The following is a 22,726-nucleotide window of genomic DNA, read 5'->3' as shown; positions in this document are numbered from 1 at the left end:
AGCTAAGGTAAGGAACATGTAAGGAAGAAGACAGCACCAAAGGCAGAGGATGGGAATCTTGAGCCACTGCAACACACAGGTACTGAATGATCCTTCTAGTAGAAGGCTACTGGGAGTTAGCTGAAAAAATTGACATGGTATCAGGCTTCAAGGGGGTATGTAACTAAAGAAACACCTACACTAGAAAGGAAATAATGATACATTGGAATTGTTTTGAGATGTGGCAAAATTTATACAGCCCAGGAGTTTTTATAAAAATCTCATCAAAATTTTTCAACATCAATAATGACAAAATAATTTATCTGCAGCATCGCATCCGAGCCCCACAACCAGGCTACCCCACATCCATTTATGGGGAGATATTTGTATTTACCATGTTGGAGAGAACTTCTTACTACCATTCTGGAATTCTGACACTATGACAAGTTGAAAGGAAATCTGGGAAGTTGATAATGCCAAAGAATGACATACCCAAAGTCTTCATCATTCTCTTTTCCACAGTATTATGATTAAGTGGATGAACAGTAGGAATGGCAAAAGGATGGTCTGTATCAGTATGAAATGGAATCAACACACCCAGCTTGATTTTCCTCCCTGCCATCTACTCCAAACTGTGATTTCTTAGTAAACCGAAGATGGAACGATGATACATCTTGACATGCTTTTAATATGCAAACTATTAATCTTAGAAGGTATGATTCTGCAAAATTTTTAAGTCTGAAGTGCATGCCTGAGTTAAGTATTTAGATAAACTGGCGTTTTTTTCTACCTAAGACAGCTATAGTTAATGGGTCAAAACATAATTTGCCTGTCTTGTTTGAGCTCACAGACATTTGTACAAGTGTCACAATCATTCATGTGACACTTGTCTGCTTTATTATTCTATGCCAAAACCAAGCAAATGTTTACAAGATTTGTTTTTCTGAAGCATATAGGGAGCACATAAGAAAAGCAAAAGACATGAATAATAGTAAGCAGGGAAGCTTCATAGATACTAAGACTGCTCCTTTCCAACACCGCTTTTTTTGAATGCAAGCTTCTCTTCCCTGCGTTCTTTACACTGTCATTAAATTATTATAAGAGTGTTTATAATCAACCCAGTTATGGTCAAGTGTGCATTGGCCTGTAAATTCAAATATCCTGCCCTCCCATCATCCATTCACTTCCTCACAGGCACAGAGAGAGGAGCTTCATGACTGAAATATCCCAGGAATATGGGCACATGGATGACTCCTCCTCAGTTCTGAGCGCTAAGGAGGGAGTTCGCACACAGCTCTTCGATGGCAATCTCAGCACAACTGAACAGCTTCTTTGTGTAATTCCCTTATTTTCATTCCACAGCTGCTCTTTACTGAGACTTACACATATAACCATTGCTGGGAAAGTATAGGAAAGTTAATAATTGTTAAAGGCTTACATGAAAGTAATTGTTCTGTTTCTTCTGAATTGCCAATACTGATTTTGCTGTGAGAGGGGATTATGGAAAGAAATGGAACACTAGAGATGGGAAAGTACTGTTACCAAAATAATCTAACAAATGCAAATACAGCCCCCAGTATTAACAGAAGTGTCGAGTCTAAGAGTACAGACAGATGTTCGCTCTGGATCCAGCTGTGCTGATGAAGGGCTTTGTGCCCCCCAGCTGCTCCTCGGTGCCCCCCGCTGAAGTCATTATCCTGCGGATCCGCCCCGATTCACTCGGGGCAGGGCCAGCCCCAGCCCACACCCCCCTCACATGGGCCACAATAATCCAGCTGATTTTGCCCCAGTGAGTGCCCTTGCATGGACCTTCTGCCCGAGCCCATGGCAGTGACCTCCTCAACCACTCACATGATGGCAACCAGAGCAGTCCTTGCACTGGGATGCTCCTTCTGAAGCCCTAGAAAACAGGCACTGCTAAAATACCATCTCCCTCAGTCATATATATAATAAGCATTTTTAAAATCACCTAAACAAATAAAGCAATGCTTAGCATCTGATTTTTAATTTTCTTTTTTTTTTTTTTTTTTTTTTTGCAATAAACATACCCATGGATTTTTCCTACCGAACTACAGATAGGATTCAAACAGCAAAAGGACATCTGAAAACAGCACAAACAATAATGATAACTTAAAGTGTGCACAGCACCGAACCCATCACCTTTGTTCAAATAATGCTTGTAAGTGATCACCAAGACTAACAACTTAAACCACAAGCTGAAACATTGGTTTGTTTAGTGATTCTTGATTTTGAGGGCATAGATTATATTTGACACAACTTTCACACTGAAACAATCTGAGATTTTTGTTAATAAAGACAAAATATAGGTAACATTTAGAGCTGCAAACTCCTTATCTAGGTCTGACACATTCCCTTGCGAACCTGTAAAATGCACTGTAGAACAGTATTTTTTCATTTAAAATTTGCAAGAGAATTTCATATCATCTTCCACTTATTTTTGGAGGTGTATTTCAAGCCATGCAACACACATTTCCCAGCCTAATCACAAGGTGTCTACTGTTACACAACACATGTTAAAAGAGTTCTTTAAATACTAAATACTAATCGTGACCATATTTTCAGTTGGATTTCAGCCTGCTCTGGTAACTTCTCTCTTGAGGTGACAAACTAGCAGTACCTGAACTCATTACAGCCTGATTAATTATGCTGCTTTCATACAAAGGAGAAGGAGACTTCAATCAGAAGTGGTAACCTTAAACAGTACCTGTGTAGCAGCATATCAGAACATCAATCCCAGGTCCATGCACTTCCATTTGCTTTGAGAATTCTTAGTAATTACTTCTCCCTTACTATCAAATAGCTCAGCTCAACTCCATGGCCTGAAAAACTAATGGAAGAGGTTTGGAACACATCAGTTCCAGCTGACAGAATTTACACCACTTACCAGAAACACTGAAAACTGCACCTTATACTCTCTACTTGCTTACCACAACCTCACTACACAACCAGCCTTTTTCTCCCCAACTGAACACAGCAGGAATTTGGGGAATAAAAGGAGAAGAGAGGAGCAGAGCCAAATGTCAGAGATCTCTTTTCTCATACAGCTGACGACTTGCCAGGTTTTCATCTTCTACATATTTGGAGGCAATTTCCTTAAATGATCAGAAGCTGAGAACCACCTGGCTATTACCTTCTCCTAAAGCAGGCATATCACCACAACATAGAGATAGTACCTAGACAGCAATACTGTTCTTGCTTGCTTGCCTTTTGTGCGTGCAAAGGCAAATAAATATAAGACAAGAATCTGGCATATGTGTCTAAAATACACACTGCATAATTAAACTGAGAATGAAAACAAATCAAAGGTATATATGTTCAAATAGTATTTATTGTTCCTTTACATAAAGGAACAAGGAACTTGGCAAATATTTCTTATGAATAAAGGCCCATCTTCACAAAGTATGGGTTATGAATAGCAATGAACAAGATAAGAGCACACAAGATAAAGCCAGCAAGAGTAAGCCACAGATGGAAGCAGAGCCAGACTGACAATGGAAGAATTCCCACCCTACCGGGCTACAGAGCATTCTCCACACAACTGTTTAATGCCAACACACATCAGCATTTACACTAAAGGAGACACTTCAGAGAAGTATTTTTAAATGCAAAGTTTGGGATATCTCTTTTTTAATATGGATAATACTCAAAGCATAGATCTCTCTACAGACTTAGGTCTCTCGTGCTTAGTCTGTAACATGCCTGTGTGCTCTGCTGCTAACGGCGATTTAAAGGATTTGCTGTACCTACAGAATTGTATTATGGAGATCCTAGAGGGTATGACTAAAACTTGTTGAAATTAAGTTCTAAGGAAATATATAAATGTAGGTGACTGGTTAGGGTTTGGTTAAAGTCAAGAAGAGAAGCTGCTCCCAGGTCTCTTTCTCAGAGCCAGCTGCCTGTAATAATAATTACACAGGGTTGACTGTGGAATCAGGTGCTTTGGAGAAAAATAATAATGCATTACAAATTTTGCCAGACCAACAGGCTTCCCTGTCTCATTCAAATTCACCATCGTCCTGTATGAACAAAAACTGCAGGAAGACAGCTTAGACTGTCACACTCAGGCAAAAGGAGCTGGCACTGACTGCAAACAAAATGCAGTGACAAAATGTCATCCCTCTTGTTCTTCACTTAGGGATGCCCCTGCATTATACTTATGGACCCAGGTTGTCACATTTCCCTTTTAATTAGGCAAAATAATGCTGCAGCTAATACCTAGCAGAAGAATTTACAGTGTTTGTGGGAAAAGTATGAGATCAGCTTGCAAAACCTCACTCCTAAAAGAAAAAAGAGGAAATGAAACTCAAAAATAGATTCTTTAATAAAGAGCATTGTTTAAACACTTAAGGCAGCTCCTCATCTTTATCCAATTTTTGTAAACAGAACTCTGATTTTTGTCACAGATAAGAGATTTAAAACCACAGAATATCAAGTAGTCGAAAAACGTTTTGTGCATTAATTAAAACAAGTTGTGAAACGATACTATTCACTAAATTGCTAACAGGTTCTTCTAAAGAGAATTAAATGTAAAGAAAAATTCAATGGGTTTATTTTCAATTATATGATTGCCTTCTTTTCAATATTTTTCCTCAAAATTTAACCATGAAAATAAAACCTTTGTATGTCTGAACAGAGATGAAAATGTATACTTAATATTTTATCAATTACTATTAACTTTGCTATTAGTATAAGTATTCAAAGACTTAAAAGTACATGTTTTAAAGATATATAAACCAGCCAAAAATTAATCTTAAAAAAAAACCCCAGTAGCGCAGAAACCTCCTTCAGAGTCTTCAGATTTGGCTGGCTCAACCAATCTGCTATGGCCACTCAACCAGTTAAATAAATTTCTATAATGATTTCACCATTTTAGGCTGCCTATCTGCAAGTTCTTACTGTCAACACGAATTACCCTGTGTGCTGCAATTCCCCCATCAATTGAGACAAAGTATGACTGTTGTAGTGCTCTGTTAACATGACATGCTTCTCATGGATCTGTATTCCAAATGTCAGGATGATCCGGCCCAGCCAGCCAGAAGTGTCCTGTTACCAGACCTCGGAGAACAATTCCCACGAAAGGGTACAGCCCAGGCAGGTGAAGGGTTTTCTCTGGTGTGCAGTCTGGAGCTGGGGTGGCTCTGGTGCAAGAGGAGTGGGAGCAGCTCAGGGGATTGATGTGACACAGCCCAGCGCGCCCGCCTGACGCGACACCCAACTGACACCAACGCCAGCAGAGCCAGGGCAGGTGCCTTTGTCTGGGGAGGGAGAGGGCAGAGACAGGCCATGAAAAGCTACTCATGAGCTGCTTTGGGGTTTTCTTCTGCAGACAAGTTGTTCAGAAATTCAGCACAAATCTGAAGTTTTCATAGAGGAGCTACTTACATAAAGCAATTGAATGCTGGAGATAAAAATATCCCCCTAAAACTCCTAAAAACTGTAACTGTTGTTAAGGCTTATAGGATTACACATTTAAATTAAAAAATAATGAATCTCAATATGTACACTAAGTAATTCAGAAGTTACAGATGACACTGCCTCATTAAAAAATTATTTTGAAATTAGAAGGCTTATGTTAAATCCGTAATTTAAATATGACAAAAAGTCTAATTTTGTAGAATTGGCAGTTGGAAAAACAGTAACACAAAAAGAAACACAGCTTTGCTATCTCCCACCCACAAACTCAGTACAACTTCATAAATTTACCACAGCAGTACATAATACCTAGAGAGTAAGGGCAGAAGTATAGAAAATTATGTTAAAAAGTAATTGGTCTTCATCACCACAGGATAAAAGGCAATATATAACTTTTTTAGAAGTTGTATGAAGCCCACAAAATCTTGTATCCCAGTAGAGCTGATATAAGAAATGCATTTGACTGCAGACCAACCAGGATTTACAGCCCAACATAGGCTGCACAAGCTGAATTATGGATTACATTACATTTTTTTAATATATGGCACTGTACAAAAGAAACCCCAATAGGTCAAATTGATGTATTAATCACTACAGCTAAAATAAATACTGGATGTGAATAACATCTACTCATGGGCCACAAAATCGATCAAGGTAGAGAATTCTGAAGATACTTGGAACATTGGAGCCTTCAGCACCTATCAACAATATCAACTGAAAAGCATTAAAATGCTCATTAAACGTTTGTAATTTCCACTAATTGCTGCAGACCTGTCAGACATCACAATGAAATACACAATGTATACATCCAGATTTGATTGTGGAGAGACCAGAGCTAGGACAAACAGTTGACTCTAGCCTGTACTTTAAGACTTTACTCCAGATGCTCTTTAGGGGTTTTCTAAAACAATGTACTATTGCTTAAGTGATTTGGACACTCAAAACTGAAAAATTAATGATCTGTGGTGGAATCAAATCACCTGTTGTACTTCTTCTTGTCCTCAACCAGGAGAAGCCACAGAACATGTCCCATTACAGTTAAGCTCATCAAAATAAGGAATATTTCACAATATTAAAAAATAACTAATTGAAGAGTCAGGCTCATAGTACTTCTTGAAATAAATAAAATAATTCTTCTTCTGGATTCTCAGTCAAGACATAAGACACAATGTCGAATATTTCCGAAGATACAATTTTTATTTCTTTCTTTAGAGAGAGAAAACCTACCTTCTAATTTTCTTCTGGAAGCCCTTCCATATTGGTTCTAAATTATTTAAGGAATATTATGAAATGAAAAGATATTTGAAATCTTGATGTATGTTTGCTCTTAACATCACTGGCAAATTATTATTGCTTTGACTACCTGCATAGCTGACAAGAACATCAGGGAACAGTACCTGCAGTTCTTCATTTTTCTGTTACTTAGTAAGATAAAAGCTAAGTCAACAGCAGCATCAAATTTATCCCATCTCACTGTAGTGACACAGCTGAAAATAAAAACTCTTGCTGAAAGAATTTTGGGGCAACATAAGTTTTACCAAAATGCAACACACCTATGGCTGTCAATGGTGTCTAGGGGCAGGAGGCAAGCTTGTACAGAGTGCACTTTGTTTCCCCTTCCCTCCTTTAATTGAGCTTCAATGTACTGAAACCAAATGCTATTCATAAAAATTACTTACAGAGATGAGAACAGTAACTTTGGCTTTGGAGACATGCACTAGGCACATTTTTCAAGTCCACTAGGTGTGGCTCATTTTTTCCTTTGTAACTATGTCTCTTAAAGTTGCTTTTTTAAAAAATTGCAATAGCATAAAAACGAAAACAAATAAAAAGAGAAAACCGAGGGATTAACAAACACTTGCAAAAGAGAGAAATGCAGGTGGCTTCTTTTATGGATTAGGAAAAACATATCACAGGCCAGTGATAGGGCCTGGGAAAAAAATGCCCTCTGCCAACACCTCCCCTATAGATAAAGCAGGCTGCAGTGCTGCTGTCTTTTTGATCAAGAGAAGAAATCCCACACCAATGACTGTTTCCCCTGACAGACTGCTTGTCCTTTTTAATGTTACATGAGAGCACCAGCCTGAATTTCCCTCCCCTCAGAGCTCATACCACTACCACTGATTAGAGATGCTGGTCTGCCTAGGGGTACTCACTTCTTTGGCCAAGGCTGTTTAACCTGTTGTGCTCCTTGTATTCCCTACCTTCTCCTTTGGAGATAGAAACTTCGCCTTTTTTATGGAACTTTTTGCTCATTCTCCTGGCACAGCTTCCTCTAAATTGTTCACTAATTGGTCCATCATACAAAAGTTCAGCTCTTGCTAGGCTCCTGTCTTGGCAAGAGAGTGTCATGCTCAAAAAGACTGGAGAATTATCTCTTTTATTGGTAATTATAACATGGGTCAACACTATTTTCATGCTGCTATAGCACGGAAATCACTTTTTATGATACCTTCTACTTTCTCAAACACAGCTGCAGAAAATCTCGTAATTCTCCTCATTTCCCTTCCCATACAACACTACTGTTCTTTGCCCTTTTGTTTGCTGAGGTAATTATACCAAGAATACTACAAACAGAATAACAACAGCCAGTGAAAATAGGTCTACTGCACTCCCTCCTTCAGACACCTAATCCACAGCCCAGCTCAAAGCTCATCAGCAAAGTGAGAGGTAGGGTAAGATTTCCCAAAGTGGTTCAACAGCCCAGAAGTCTGACTCCTAAGTGACCTACGGTTTCCATACCCAAGTTTTGTAATAATTTAACTTAGTTTTAGTTAACACTGTGAAATGTCTGTGTGTATATTCAGTCATGCTTGGAAAAGTGATCTGTAACTAGTTAACAAAACTACCCTGTGAAACTAACTCCAGAATCCCACAAAGTGACACCAGTTAAAAAGCTATAAAGACCATAATTTTATGCAAATCATTGTAACTTCATATAGGCCAAAAAAGTGAGATTTTGCTCCAAAGACAGGAGGAGGAGGAGGGAAAAAACCCAACTCTGACTTACAAGTCAGGGAGACACTCATGGTAATTTTATCACCACAGTCCTTCTAGATGGTAAAAAATTTCCTGAAGTTGTTGCTATTTTTTAACTTCTCTGCTTCTCTTTTTGACGTCTCTTGGGTTGACGGTATTAAAAAACCCCCAAACTCCACCAGCGTAAAAAATCTTGCCACGGCTGGGGAGCTGCAGTGCTGCCTGATGCCCTTCCCTCCCTACTGCACCTCCCCTGCAGGAACTGGCTGCCAGCCTGTAACTTGAAGGCAAGCAGTAACCAAGTAACTAATAAATAAGGAGTACACCACTAAAGTAAACAGTACCCCAGCTATAATTAGCTAGAACAGACAAGCTGCTGGTGGTAGATGTCTCTCCGAGTTCCCTCAGGCCCTCTCCAGCCCCCACAGAATCCCTTTAACCAGCATGCTCCTGTTTGACTCCAGGCAAAACAAAAACAAAAACCCCCTTTTTTCCTAGTCACTCACTAGAACAGAGTATGTAACAAAAGGAACACCAAGATGAAGATCCCACTATCAGCTATTTTTACTGTATTATTTCTTTGAAAGCAAAATACTGCCTGTAATAGTCAAGACACACCGGGAAACTTCATAAACCTGCATTTAACACACACTGATTACTCCCAAAGACTTCCATGGACAAATAGCATGAGACTTTTCAAAAGCACACAATATGACAATTTCTAGAAAGAAAACCCTGGTTTTACTATAGAAATAAATATAGAAAATAAAGCATTTTCCTACACCAGAACCAGACAGGGATTAGCAAAGCCGAGCTCATGCAGTAGGAAACGGAGGGAGATTGACAGGAACACAGCGCTCCAACAAAAGCTTATTGCAGGTAATTAATGTTCTACACGAGGCACATTACTGACTTCAAACAAACTCACCACTCTGCTTAAAGTTAAGCATGTGCACGTCCTTGCAGGTTTGGAGCTCACACGCTCAACTTCTCATGAATGTGGCCAAACAGGCCCCACTTCGCCATCACTCCTACAAAGGAAGGATGTGCAAAGCACACTGTTCCATTATCTGTGGACAGCTTCTAACAAAGCTGAAAAGCTCGTTTCAGCTCAAAATTTACATATTTGAGCTCCACCTTTGAGTTTTATCATTGACAAATTTCAGACAAATTCTGAAGGAGGAATGTGGACAGCAGAAGGCTGGTCAACACATGTAAAAGAAGAGTGAGCATTAATTTCCAAATTAAGTAAATGTTTGCTCAAAATACTCTTACAATTTAGAATAGATCACAGGGATTAAAATGCATCATGTTCCTGAACAGAAAAGTTGGTCAAAATAAATTTGCCTGCACCACAAACTGCTGATAGTGTCATTTCATGATGACATCACTTACAAAACCTGTAATAGGGACGTCTTTAAATTTTGTGCACAGATATACATACAATATGCACACATTAAATACTGAGAAAAACATTCTGACTTCAAGTAAAATCTTGGAAGACTTGCACGTGGTAAAAGGAAACCACAAAAGGTCTGTTTTCATTTCTCTTTCTTACACACTAAGCTTGTTTTCAATTGGGATTACTTAAAATGAAGGGATAATTTTTTGAACACATAATAAGACAGCAAGTCTTATGACTTATGAAATACTTATCTGTCAGGTTTTTGTTTTGTTGTCTTTTTAACTGAAGAACTTCTACTTTTTTATCAACAGACCACATTCAGCTGTACACAATGCGCAGTACTAATGCAGAGGGAGCATGGCCATTGCTATTCTGTACCACCCACATCATCACTTGGGATGTGGCTTCAGGGGGAAGAAAATGTGGTCATACACTGGAATTAAGGCGTTGTGTTGAGTTTTGTCCCCAGGGAAGTTGTTGGGCCAGCACTGAAGAGTGTCCTCCCACCAGTCCTCAGCAGGACACAGCCGAGGCGTGGATGAGGCTCCAAGCAGCGAAGGGAGCCCAAGTGGAGCCCAAGTGGAGCCCTGCCGAGCACAGCTGGAAGCGGGCAGTGCAACGCGGCCAATCCAGCTTTCTGTGGGTTTTGTTGTCTCAGGGACAGAAAACGCGGCTGTGGGAGCACCAGCACCTTGTCTTTGTCCTGGGAACACCCGCGTGTCACAGCTGAGGTCTTGTTTTGGCCTCAGCCACACAGAGCTGAGCCGAGGTGGGGAACTCCTCTGGTGTGTGACTCTCCTGCTCTTTTGTGTCCTTTTGCTATCGATATTGTTCTGTTCCTTTGCGTTTCCTATCCCATTGCTGTTTGTTTTCAGTAAATTGTTATCTCACCCCACAGCCTCTGCCTTTGTCCCTCTCTCACTGAAAGCAGGGGAAAGAGGGAAGTGGAGCAGCTTATTTGGAATTTAATTCCCACCACAGGGAAGCGCAACTTGGACAATGCTTTGGTTCTGCAATTGACAGCAGGTAAAATAACAAGTTCTGTTCAGCACTTCTAGGTAGGGTGTTTACTTCAGAAGCTGGCAACAGGACTCCCTTGAAGTTCAAGACTGTTTGCCCAAAGGCCCAGGGTAAACTAAAAATCTTAAATGACTAATTGTCACTCTCTGAAGGACCAACACATTACTTGACTGCCTATAAAACAGTTGGCTGAAAAAATAGAAAAATGTGCATCTTAATACATTTTAAGCTCTTTAGACTTTTTCCAAACCTTAACTTCAGTAAAAAAAGTTTATTCCAAAAAAAAGATCATTCCACAAAATTTACCTAGCATTGAATAGGATCGAAGCAGAAGGAAATTAATCTATTTGATGATTCATCTGATTGCTCTAGGGAAGAATTACTTAAATGGGAAACATTGCCACCTTAAGATACAGGTATGACTCTTTGCATGTACAGGTTGAAAAGTTACACCTTGAAAATTTTCTAGTCAGGTTTTAAAAATTATTTTCACTGACATCTAAAATTGTCACAGCACCTTGGGCCTTACCTTCTAAAGTCAGTGGACAAACCCTCTGCTAGACCCTTCCACGCTTTTTCTTAGTCTTACCAGTTTTATTTAGCCAGAAGAAGGAAAAATTCTGTAATTATAAGCATCAGGAAAACAGAGACTGCAAAATGGATTGTATATTTTTCAGTGTCTGAAAATCAGTAAAATAGAGAGAAGACAACTGAAAATATAGAAAAACTCAACCCAAAACCAACTCCCAAAAAAAGCCCAAAAAGCAAACTCACATACCCTCTGTCCCCACACATCCTCAAGGTAGCTGCCTTTTGCAAGAAAAATACAGCCTCCCCAGGAATAGCAGTAGAGCTCCATACGGATTGACAAACAATGGATGAACTCTCAGCTACTCAGAAGTCTTTGTGCCAAGCTCTCATTTTCCATGCTAATAAGCTACACACACTGTATTTCCAATGTATCCATAAATAAAACAATTGTATTTATTATTACCATATCGATAAAATTTTCTTTTAAAAAATGTAGCCATTTTTTCTTTTGTAACCAAGGAGGAGGATTTCTATTAAGAAAAAAAAAGAACAAAACACTATTTAAGTAAGAATGCAGTAGAAACCTTTGAGAAGCAGAGAAAGAAGTGTTCTCATGGTCTCCTCCTGCATGCTACATCAACATCATGCAGTCAGGTGGGACCAACTTCCATCTCCAAATGAAGTAAAAATCAAATTTTTCTTGGCCAATAAGGAAAAATTATTAATACCATTGAACCCTCTGTCAGAATATTTTGTGTTCCACAGATCAAAAGAATACACACAGTATGCAAACCTGTTCTACTAGTAAAAAAGAATGTTTTTCCTGGCACAGAGCCCACTTGCTATTTTCTTGCATTGCTGCCTGGCTTTTTCCTCCTGTCAGCTGAGATCCATGCAAAAATGTTCTACTGCCTCCTGACTCACTGTCTGTACTCCTGCCTGTTTGCAACAGGCACAGAAATGTGTTTCTACACATTCATTCCCAGTTACAATTATTAATCATCAATGTAAACACAGCATTATCCATCATCTTCAATGTCTTCCTACTTTTACTGCTAAGTCTGTAAGAAGCATTAGAGTAATGTTTATAAGTCTTGTTCCACAAAATAAAACCAGAATTCTAAAAAAACCCAGTTTGTGTTCATCACGGGCTAAAACACAGTTTGAAATTAAATTTTTAAAAATGAAAATTCATCACTGGGGCAATTGATTTTTAAATTGAAATCTCTTTCATTTAAGAATAAGGAAAAAAGGTGCAGTTACTAATTAGGGTAATACCTATATAGTGTTTCAAAATAGTGCTTTTGAAATAGATCACAACACGTTTACGGCGAACTATTTTAATATTTATTTGATTTTGAAAACAGGAAGTAAAACAAAACAGAAATGAAACAGAAGTTGAAGCCAAACTTGAGATTTTCAAAGATTTATAAAATAGTATGCATGTAATTCCATAAAAAAAAAATAAGGACAGACTCCTTTCTTCTGTCTCCTTGCAAATTCAAACCCATAAATTTAAGTGATAGTTTTGGGATACCTCAAATGAAATCATAACTGTCAGCAGCAGTGACATCCTACACCAAAACGGGTCCGAGAGAACGCTCTTTTTTATCGTGTCAGTGGGACATGGAGCAAAAAGTGCTTGAAAAGGCAATGATACAATAAATCATAAAAATTCCTTCTGTTCTCCTCTCAGTCTACAGGCTTAAAAAGCACAAAAAGCAAAAAAAATTCCTTGATCCAGGAATGCTTGCAAAAGGTGTTCTGCTCTGTTGTATCTCTTTCATATAACTCAAGCTTAACCAGTGTAAAGGGGCTTTAGATTCCAGTGCCTTCTAAACATATCTTGACCACTTTAAACACAAAGCAATTTATCAAGAGCCAACCATACAGTAGGAAGACCAAGCTGAGACTTGAGTTGCTGAACAAGTTGTTCCAAGGATCTTTGAAAGCGAATGCCGTAAAATAAACTTTAGTTCCAGAAGGGTGAGGGAACAGCCCAAAGATTTGCTCAGAGAACAGAAATGCTGATGATTGGTGTTTTTCCCCAAAAGAAAAGACTATTCCTTGGCTCTAGTTCTTTTGGGTCTGTCAGGAATAGTTATGCCTCATATATTGGCTGATTCATGACCTTCTAAAGTTTAGAAACTTTGGACAGAAGCCAAGGCACAACCCTTCTGTAACAGAGACTTCTGCAGGACACACTACACATCTCTTCTCGCTTCAAAGGGCAAGCAAGGAAGGAAACATGGCCAGGTTTTCCAAGAGACGGCTCATGTCTAACCCATTCCAAAGAGAAAATGACCTAGTATGCTGATTTCTTCTTAATATTGTTAAAATATTGACAGTGGATTTGAGGAATAACTGCAGGTGTTGCTGAAATGTCCATGGATAACCCAAGCATGAAGTGAGAATGTCAGCTGAAATGGTGCAAACAAATGAATCACGTTCTGTACTGCATAACTAAAAAGAGACTGCAGTCAAAAGAGCCTTTTTCCAACTATGGCACATACCCAAGTGCTTCCCACATAATCCTGAATCCATCCTTACAGTTCCACTTAGAAATCAGGAGTTACTAATTGTATAAAGACCTAATGGACAGTAGTATTAAGTAACTTCTCTATGTCTGCATTTGGAAGCCTCTGGTACAACACAGATTTCCAAGTCCTAAACCAGAATCTTAATCATGTTTTGTACAAAACCTAAACATGAAAACAGCTTTAAAATACTTAAATTATACCATCTGAAGGATTAATTTAATCAAAAAATGTGGTGCCTCGTACCCAAAGTAAATCTCACTTCAGTAATTAGCTTTTCTCTACACAAACCATCACTGTTTTAAGTGTTAGTTTTGGGACTTTCCAAGTCTGCAGGAACATTATCTTTCTTGAGTAATATAATGGCTGGAATATACTGGATGAGAAAACACACAGAGTATCAGATCTCCCTTGAGCATTGGACCAACATATGGTCCTGCACATTTTGAAAGATGGTGTTTGGGATAATTTGCTGAATATTCTTAAGATGACTGCTCTTCTGCTGTGTGAGAAAGAGGGCTTTTTCTTATCCCTAAAATGACTGTCTTCAATAAGCGGTGATTCACTGAACTAGCCCTGGAGCTGCCTTTGGAAGCTCAGTATTCAAAAACCATCTGTGCCAGCAAGTACCAAGAGAGGGCTTTCACTTGATATTTAAACAAATTATACCCTCAGATATTTCAAACATATACTCTGTATTTATGTATTTTGGGATACCAGCCATAGGTCTTGATGAAAAGCCAAATTATTTAATTATTTTTATTATTATTAAATAAAGAAAAATACTCGTATTTAACCTCTACACTTTGATTCCATAATAAAAAATGAGGGACTTGAAAATATGCAAATTCTGCATTCATGCTACCTTACCAGTACTCAAATATTTAGCTTATAAATATAAATATAAAGCTACCTGGCCTAGTCTTGTCATGGTTAATCCTTTTTTTAAAGCTTTAGCTCTTACAATTACATGAAAATATCTATTTCATAAACAAACCAAAATTTTAATTCTAACTCTTAAAAGCCTTATAATGCAAGAAAAAAAACCATCGAAAATGTGAACTGAATAGATTCAAAATCAAACAAAAAGCAACCAAGGTAAACAAAAGCAACCCCCAACTTATATTTAATCTGACATTAGAGGTGCTTAGGGATGCTAAGTGAAGAATTTAAGTGCTTGCTGTCCTGAATGTTGTGACCTGTTTGCATCACCCACTGCTGAGTGCCACACAAGCATCACAGGACCACAGCACAGATCAGAACTGGGCAGCACTGCTGCTAAGCACTTAATGTGGGCCAGGATCCTTAGATACCTAACTTGATAATCAAGCACAAAATTCCAAAAAACTGTGACTTTAAATGGTATTTTACAATAATTTTTGTCTAGTATTACTAAAGAAATGGAAAACCCCCCAAAAAATCCTGCAAATACAGTATTTTCAACTCTGCCAGGCAGAGAAGCTGAATCCTTCCGAAGGTATCTCGCTTCTCTTTACCTCTTCTCCTTCACTCTTGATCTAAACCACATTATAATAATAAGCAGGCTGAATTACTGATGAGCTGCTGGCTGCTACAGAGGCAGCTGTATTTCCAGGAGATCATCTAAAATACGAGCAGACACAAAAGGTACTAAAAAGGAAGCGAATGAAGTGCAGGTGATCTCATATTTGCTGTCTCTGTCTGGTTGTTAAGTTCCTTTTCCAGTGCTCACTGGGCTCTAGGCCAAACTACTTCAACAAGCTAAGCAGGAACTATTCCCTTTTTACTGTTGTTAGATTAGTCTTCATCCTATTTATCAAATGGAGATGGGTCAGCCCAGGGTACAAGAGCCAGAGCCAAGCAAAGGGAAGGGGCAGGAATGCAGGGATTGGGATATGGGTCACACTGACATTAGCCCAGGCCACTTCATATTTGTGGTCTGAAACCAGTCATTTGGGAACATCAAGCCCCTGCTCATCCACTGTTTTACAAAATATTTTCCCCATGTTTTGGAAAGGCATTTGTTATATGGTTGCATGTAGAATAAAATTTTAAAAAACAGGTAAAAATAACCTCACTCCAAAACTGCTGATTTTCCATGTCCCCAGGTAAAAGTATTTTTAAAAAATTAGCTGTACTAGTGCAGGAAAGACAATTGATGGGCCTGGTGTTGATAACTTATAATAATCCTGCCATCCAAAAACAAGCAAAGAAGTCCAAATGAGCTCTGGCAATGTGAGACAGAGAACAAGTTTAAAGAAAATACTCTCGAACAAAGTGCAGGTAGAAAATACTTACAGTTATTAACACAAGTTTTTTCACATTTACAAAAGCTGTAAAAGAGCTATTTCTCTCTATACAACAAACAGTACTTGAATACAGAAACACTAATCTTCTCCATCAACTTCTTAAGTAGAATATTCATCACTACTCCCTAAATTAAACTCCTGCTCAAATGAAAAGATATAATTAAAAAGATCCAATTTCCAAAAATAAATTACTAGTATTTCTGTTAAAACAAGAAGCTGGACTGAAATCCAGCACTACTCACAGAAAAATGGCTAATGCAACTAAGTAAAATATCAAACAAGAGTTAGTTCAGAAAAGGGGGAAAAAAAAGGAACATGCCAGGGAGGGATGATTTGTAAATGACATCTCTTTGGATCAGCAAACATGCAGGGTCCCAGCTGCAACAAAAGCAGACATTTAAGTCAAAAAAGATTAGTGAGGAGACTAGCAACTTCAATGCAAAAACTGGGTATTTTGACCAAAAAAAGAGGGCAGGCCAAGAAAGCTCAGGCCAAGTCAGACCCTTCAAGCAGAGATTATCAGTAACAAGGGTTTTAAGCAGCTTAGAAATTGCTGGGAGAAATTAGAGTGTCATAGAGCATAGAGGAGGTCAGACATTTGATGGTGGAATTGGGCTAAGGGGGTGTTGGTACTACAGAACACAGAATCAGAAGGATGTTTATAATCTCCAGAAACCCAAAGAAGAGATATCACAGAGTCTTAGACAAACAATACAAAATTCCAGCGCCTTTTTACAGTGAAACGTTTTGGAGGAGTTGATTTTATTTCTGCATAGCAGCCCTAATAAGCTCAGAAGAATAACAGAAAGGGAGTTTCTAGGAGCCAAGCTGTGTGACACAGCTTCTACAGTACTTTAGGTCCTATTCCCTACAAAATACATTGATTAATGTGATACAGTTTCCAAGCCCTTGAAATCAGCTTCCAGCCAGCCATGTATATGAGCTGGCCAGGATGGTTAGAAGCTAAGAGAAGAGGCTGGGAGCAATTCCATCTGAACTGGCACACAAGTCATGGCTCCAGGAAATCCATGTATCGGCAAAAACTTCAAGGATAGTTTGCCAATTGAACAATACAGTTGTCCAGCAAAATTAGGGCTAGGGGAGCAGCAAAAGGAAGCAAAAACATCCAGAAGCCTTTGGAATTTGCCCCAGACCTTTATTTTTCCTTAAAGCACTGTACCAAGAGAATAAGGAGCTTCTAGAGAGAGAAGGAGGCTGTTCATCATAATCCATTCAGAGAGCTCTGATTAAACTGTTTCACTCACTGAAGGTGACCACAATTTTGTTCATCAAATTATCAAAGCTTACAAAAGAGTAATTTTTAAAGGGATAACAGACAGTAAAAATTAAATTCTATTCCTTAGGATAAAATATTCCTTTGGTGAAGTGTTAGAAACTGAAGGGATTAGAAGGTTCAAATTATTTTTAAATGAGGGAAAGCCAAAGCTGTGACCACCCAGTTGAGCTTCTAATGAAAGTTTCTTCAGGCCTGTTGCTGCAAGATTTGCTACAGGTGCATGTGGAGGAGAAAAGAATTCTTTAATGAATGTAAGATAAAGATGGGAGACTGAAAGGAAGGGCATAACAGGACAACACAACACCCAGGAAACTGCCTCAGTCTGAAATGAATTTAGCCAGAAACAGGAGCACCTCCTATGTATCTGAAGTCCTAAGTCAATTTTAGAGTATAAACAAGATCCACTTCTGTTCCTAGCTCAGCTAATTCCCTAGCACTAATCTTAGCACATGAGAAGAGAGAGAAGTCAGATAAAAGCTATCCAAAATGGGATACAAAAAGGCCTTTGGAAATGCCTGGCATTTAGACAGTCAAATGTCTGAGCCAAAACTGTTAGTTTAGTTATTCAAAACAAAATGTTTGCATTTTCCTCAGAACAGGCATGTAATAGGGAGAATTCCTCTGACTCCACTGTGTGGGCAGACTTAGCAAAAGGAAAAGCAGCCCAAGTGTATCTGTACTAAACAACACAGTGCTCTTACAGAGCCACCCACAGCAGTGCAACCACATCACCTGGTTCACACCAGGTGATCAGGCTTTCGACAATTTTGCCTTTATTGTGTAGCACAGCTACTTCTCCACTTAAAATAACAGGAGAATCATGCCAATGAATCTGATTCTACTTCTAGAGCACAGTATTCTTATTGAAATTACAATTTAGCATGATTATAAACTCATCTTTGCAGTGGTGGGGGACACCTTGACATTCTGGAAGGAGTTCAGACACGTATTTGTCACAAAGCCACACTGGTATTACTACAAGCTCTTGGTTCAAACTGTAAGCAAGACTACAGTTATGGCTTTTCAGACACTTCTTCATTCCCTGCTCTTCTGGGGTTTTTTTCAGATTATGCAGAGGAAAAAACAGGTATGAAGGCAGCGAACAGTTTAAGACCCACACTTCACAGTTAACTATTTAAAAAATATTCTTTAATTATCTGCTGAAAGTTCACACTTGAAAATACAACTAAAAGGAGATGCCGTTTTAACTGTGGCAAGATAAGCTGGACTGCCAGTCCTGATGTGCATTTCCAAATGACACACTTCACTGACAGCACCAGCAGGAGCAGCTTTGGCTGTTCCTACGAGGTTCTGAAGGGGTGATTTCCCTTCCTCTGGGTACACACATACCTCTCCTCCTATGGTGAGCAGGCCAGGTGCATCCAGCTTCCGTTTCTTCCGGGGACCGATGGCTGCCAGTGCCGTTAGATTGGCATCCCTCTGCCTCATCTGGGCAAGCTCTTGCTGCTGCATCTATCAGAGAGGGAAAGAACTCTCTTTAGTTTTTATTCTGTTGCCATATCAAAAAGTTATCTTCAGACCTGCAAGCATGAGGTAGAAGTCACACATGAGCAATCCCTGAGAGCATTCTACTGCTCCCAGAAGTACTATTTTAGCAGCCTGGCCATAGAGGAATAATGAAGATACCGAAGTTCTCGATACTTTTCAGAGGATTTCTGCTTCCAAATACCTCACCTGTTTCCAAAACCACAATCCTTTTCATTGAAAACTGCCTCAGCAAGTACTTTATACTAACTACATATCTCCAGTTTAAGACCGATATGAAGAATGTAAATACCAATTCAAATCTTAAAAAACCCACATTTTTTAATCTTACATTTATTTTGAGTATTTCAAACATACTTGATGTTTTCTTAAAAAAATATATACCTAAATTAATAAAATACCTCTGTTTAAATGCTAGCCAAAGGTAATGCTGACACAAAACCTCTACAAACTGAATTTACAAGTGCTTTCTGGGCTTAGGCTTTAGGTAAGAATACATTTGACTAGTTTGAAGCTAGAATTAAACAACCTGCCAGCTGCATTATGTAACAATGTAGCACACTACAGAAAATAGGAGAAAATGCTCTGGCCAGCAGAGAGGCAAGAGTGCATATTAACTATAAACTTTACAGTTCTTTCAGAGTGTTAATGGTGTCACATTCCCATGAACACTAATATTTTAATAAATATTCTGATCAATACCGCACAAGAATAATTGATAAGGCTACCAGTATATTATTTTAATTAGATAAAAGCATTCAAAGCTGTTAGCAATAATTCTTATTAATTTCAAAACTTTGGGTTTGCAAAATGCCTCAATAAACTGAGAGGAGGCATTTGCTTTCTAATCCCACTGATGTCATTCTTGTTCCTGCTTCAGCAGCAGTGCACAGAACACCACCTTGAAAAATTCAATGGTGGTAATAAAAACATTGTATGATACAGGCACAATTCTTCATTAAAATACAACTGAACTTACAAGCACAGAAGTGTCTCAGCCATCACCTACATGTGATCTGCACATACAAGCAGGGCCTATCTCAACCAATGTTAAAAGGAAAGGAGGTCTAAGCAAAAAAGTGCAAGTGTGGAGTCTCTTTTCTCCATTCACCTCTGCCCAGAAAAAGCGGATCCACCTCATGCTTCCTATTTAGGGCAGTTCTCTGATTAATTCATTTAGCAATCAATACACTTGTGACCAAGCATTGTGCCTGAGTGGCTTTGGCCACAGGCTCACCAACGAGTGTTTCAAACTCCAGGTGATGGTGCCAGGGCCCAGCACGTGCCCAGAGCCAGGAGAGGGGTGGTGGGTGACCCAGAGGGCCCCTGGAGAGCAGCACAAAGGAACTGGAGCCAGCAAGTGAGCGGCACCAGGGCCCAGAACTGGGTACAGCCCTCGGGCTGTGCCCTCACCAGCGCCCAGCACAGAGGGACAGGCACTGCCCTGGTCCTGCTGCCCACACTAGTGCTGACACTGGCCAGGTGCCGTCGGCCTCGTGCCCACCTGGGCACGCCTGGGCTCATGCTCAGCTGCTGTCAACCACCACTGGCACTTTTCCCATCTTTGTCGATGACATGGACACTGGGATCAAGTGCACCCTCAGCAAGGTTGCTGACTGCACCAAGCTGGAACTGAGGATGTTCAGCCTGGAGAACAGAAGGCCACTTAAAGAGACCAGAAAAGAAAGACAGAGATGGACCTTGGACAAGGGCCTGGAGTAACAGGACATGAGGGAATGGCTTCAAACTAAAAAGATGTGGATTTGGATGAGATACAAGGAAAAAATCCTTCCCTGTGAGGCTGCTGAGTTCCTGGCACAGGGTGCCCAGAGAAACTGTGGCTGCCCCATCCCTGGAAGTGTCCAAGGTTAGATGGGGCTTGGAGCAACCTGAGACAGTAGAAGGTGTCTCTGCTCATGGCAAGGGGTGAACAAGATGATCTCAAAGATCCCTTCCAACCCAAACCATTCTATATTTTCACATTCTTCAGAAAAAGTGAATTCAGTCACTTAGAATATGAAACCCCATTTTTCACATTTTTATGCTATATATTTTGCACCCGCAGTTATTATCGTAACTTCAGTGTAACATTATCTTAAAATACATATCTTATCTACAGGGTAAAAGAATTTCCTAAATACAAAAAAGAAATGCAGAAAAATATCTAAATAATAGTGCAAAGGTCTACACATACTTCTCTTTGCCAACTCATATTAGGTTTTTAGCTCAAATATCTTTGGCTCTCTTCCAGATTAAATGCCAGTTAGACAGACCTGCCCGCTTACCCTTTCAAGGTAGATAGCAACAGTGGTGAGCTCTAATCATTTACAAAGGTCATGATCGGAAGCTAGCCCGTAAGCAGTCATTTAAAATTCGATTGATCCCTATTTGTAGTCAGGGAAAGAAAATGGACATTTCAGCTGTATTGTAATTATGAGGCTTCAAGGCAATTGTAAATAGATGTGCAAATCCAGATACTGGCAAATACCTTAGAGAAGAAATTATTACTATAGTATAACATATATCCAGGAAAGGTTGAAGATAAAACTGCATATAAAAAAAGATCAATCATCTTTTTGCTAATTTGCCTTGCTTGCCAGCCTACAAGGGTTATCACAATTATCAGAAGTCTGATGAATATTTAAGCAAGGGCCAACTGGCTTAGAATGATCTCAGACGAAGTTGTCAAGCTCTGCAGAATAAGAAATTCTGCACTGGAGTAAATATTCATTTCCTGGGAGGTGCAGGTCAGAAATGTAATATGATATATAACTAGTATCATACAAAGGTTATATGAATATTATATCAGTATCTTATCCAAAGTCACCATTTTCAAACCCACAGGAAGCTAATACTTACTTGGCTCTCTGTGCTACCTGTACTGTATATACCCTGACTGTTTCCACATGGAATATCAGCACCTAATGCCTCTTGTCAGGGTTTCTTTTCAGATGCAAATTGTAAAGAAAAACATGCCACTTCTCTAAATTTCCCATAGTGGGATAAATCTTGCCCTAACTTTGAAACCTGCAAACTGGTGCTGTTTTACCAAGAAAATATGGAATAGCTTTAAGAGTCTGCAGAAAGGTTCCTCAGGTTCTTCATCCTTTCTTTTTTAATCAGTGTGAAAAACTAAAGATGGTTCTTGATATCATACACTAATTTTGACGAATGCACAAGATTTTCCATTACCTGTAATTCAACACCTGACAGAGCCAAAAGAGCTGGGCTCTGTTCAACCCACACTGGGTGAACACTGGTAAGACCTTGTTCTTCACCTCCCTGCATTTCTCACCCCACATCACCCAGCTTGTCTATGTCTGCTATAGGCTCTCCAGACAAGCATTCTCCTCCACTGGGTGCCTCACTTATAATCAAGCCCCAGTGGGATGAATAGACATTACTTTAATACAAATAAGGAATATGCTGCCAGGTATAAGAGCTCCAGACAAAAACACAATACAGTTTCCAATACTGGTTTTACAGCACACACTGTGGTAAACTACAGCAGGAAAGAATAACCTTATGTAACCTTCATGAATGCTGATCAAAAAATTTCTAACACATCAAACACATCATCAGTGAGGTCACAGTATCCTGATGTTTTATAACATAGGGACTGAAGTGCTGAAAATACTTGATAAATATTGTATTGCACAAATCCTCATCCATCTTTTATAAATTATCACTGGTGGTTCTTTAGGTTTTTTTTGAAGTTCATCTGAAAGCAGAGAATCATAAAATTACATTT

General features: G+C 39.1%; 1 protein-coding gene across 1 annotated transcript in view; it reads right to left on the bottom strand.

Moving 5' to 3' along the window:
- LOC104687394 (transcription initiation factor TFIID subunit 4-like) overlaps positions 1–22,726 on the bottom strand; it is a 146,183-nt gene that overhangs the window by 26,800 nt on the left and 96,657 nt on the right. The window contains exon 14 of the mRNA XM_010396487.3: positions 18,820–18,942. Coding sequence (XP_010394789.3) covers positions 18,820–18,942 — 123 coding nt within the window. The remainder of the gene's footprint in view (positions 1–18,819; positions 18,943–22,726) is intronic.

The sequence above is a fragment of the Corvus cornix genome, chromosome 11 (genome assembly GCF_000738735.6).
Source record: "Corvus cornix cornix isolate S_Up_H32 chromosome 11, ASM73873v5, whole genome shotgun sequence".
In the NCBI taxonomy this organism is placed as follows: Eukaryota; Metazoa; Chordata; class Aves; order Passeriformes; family Corvidae; genus Corvus; species Corvus cornix.
This window is presented reverse-complemented; position numbering and strand designations above follow the sequence as displayed.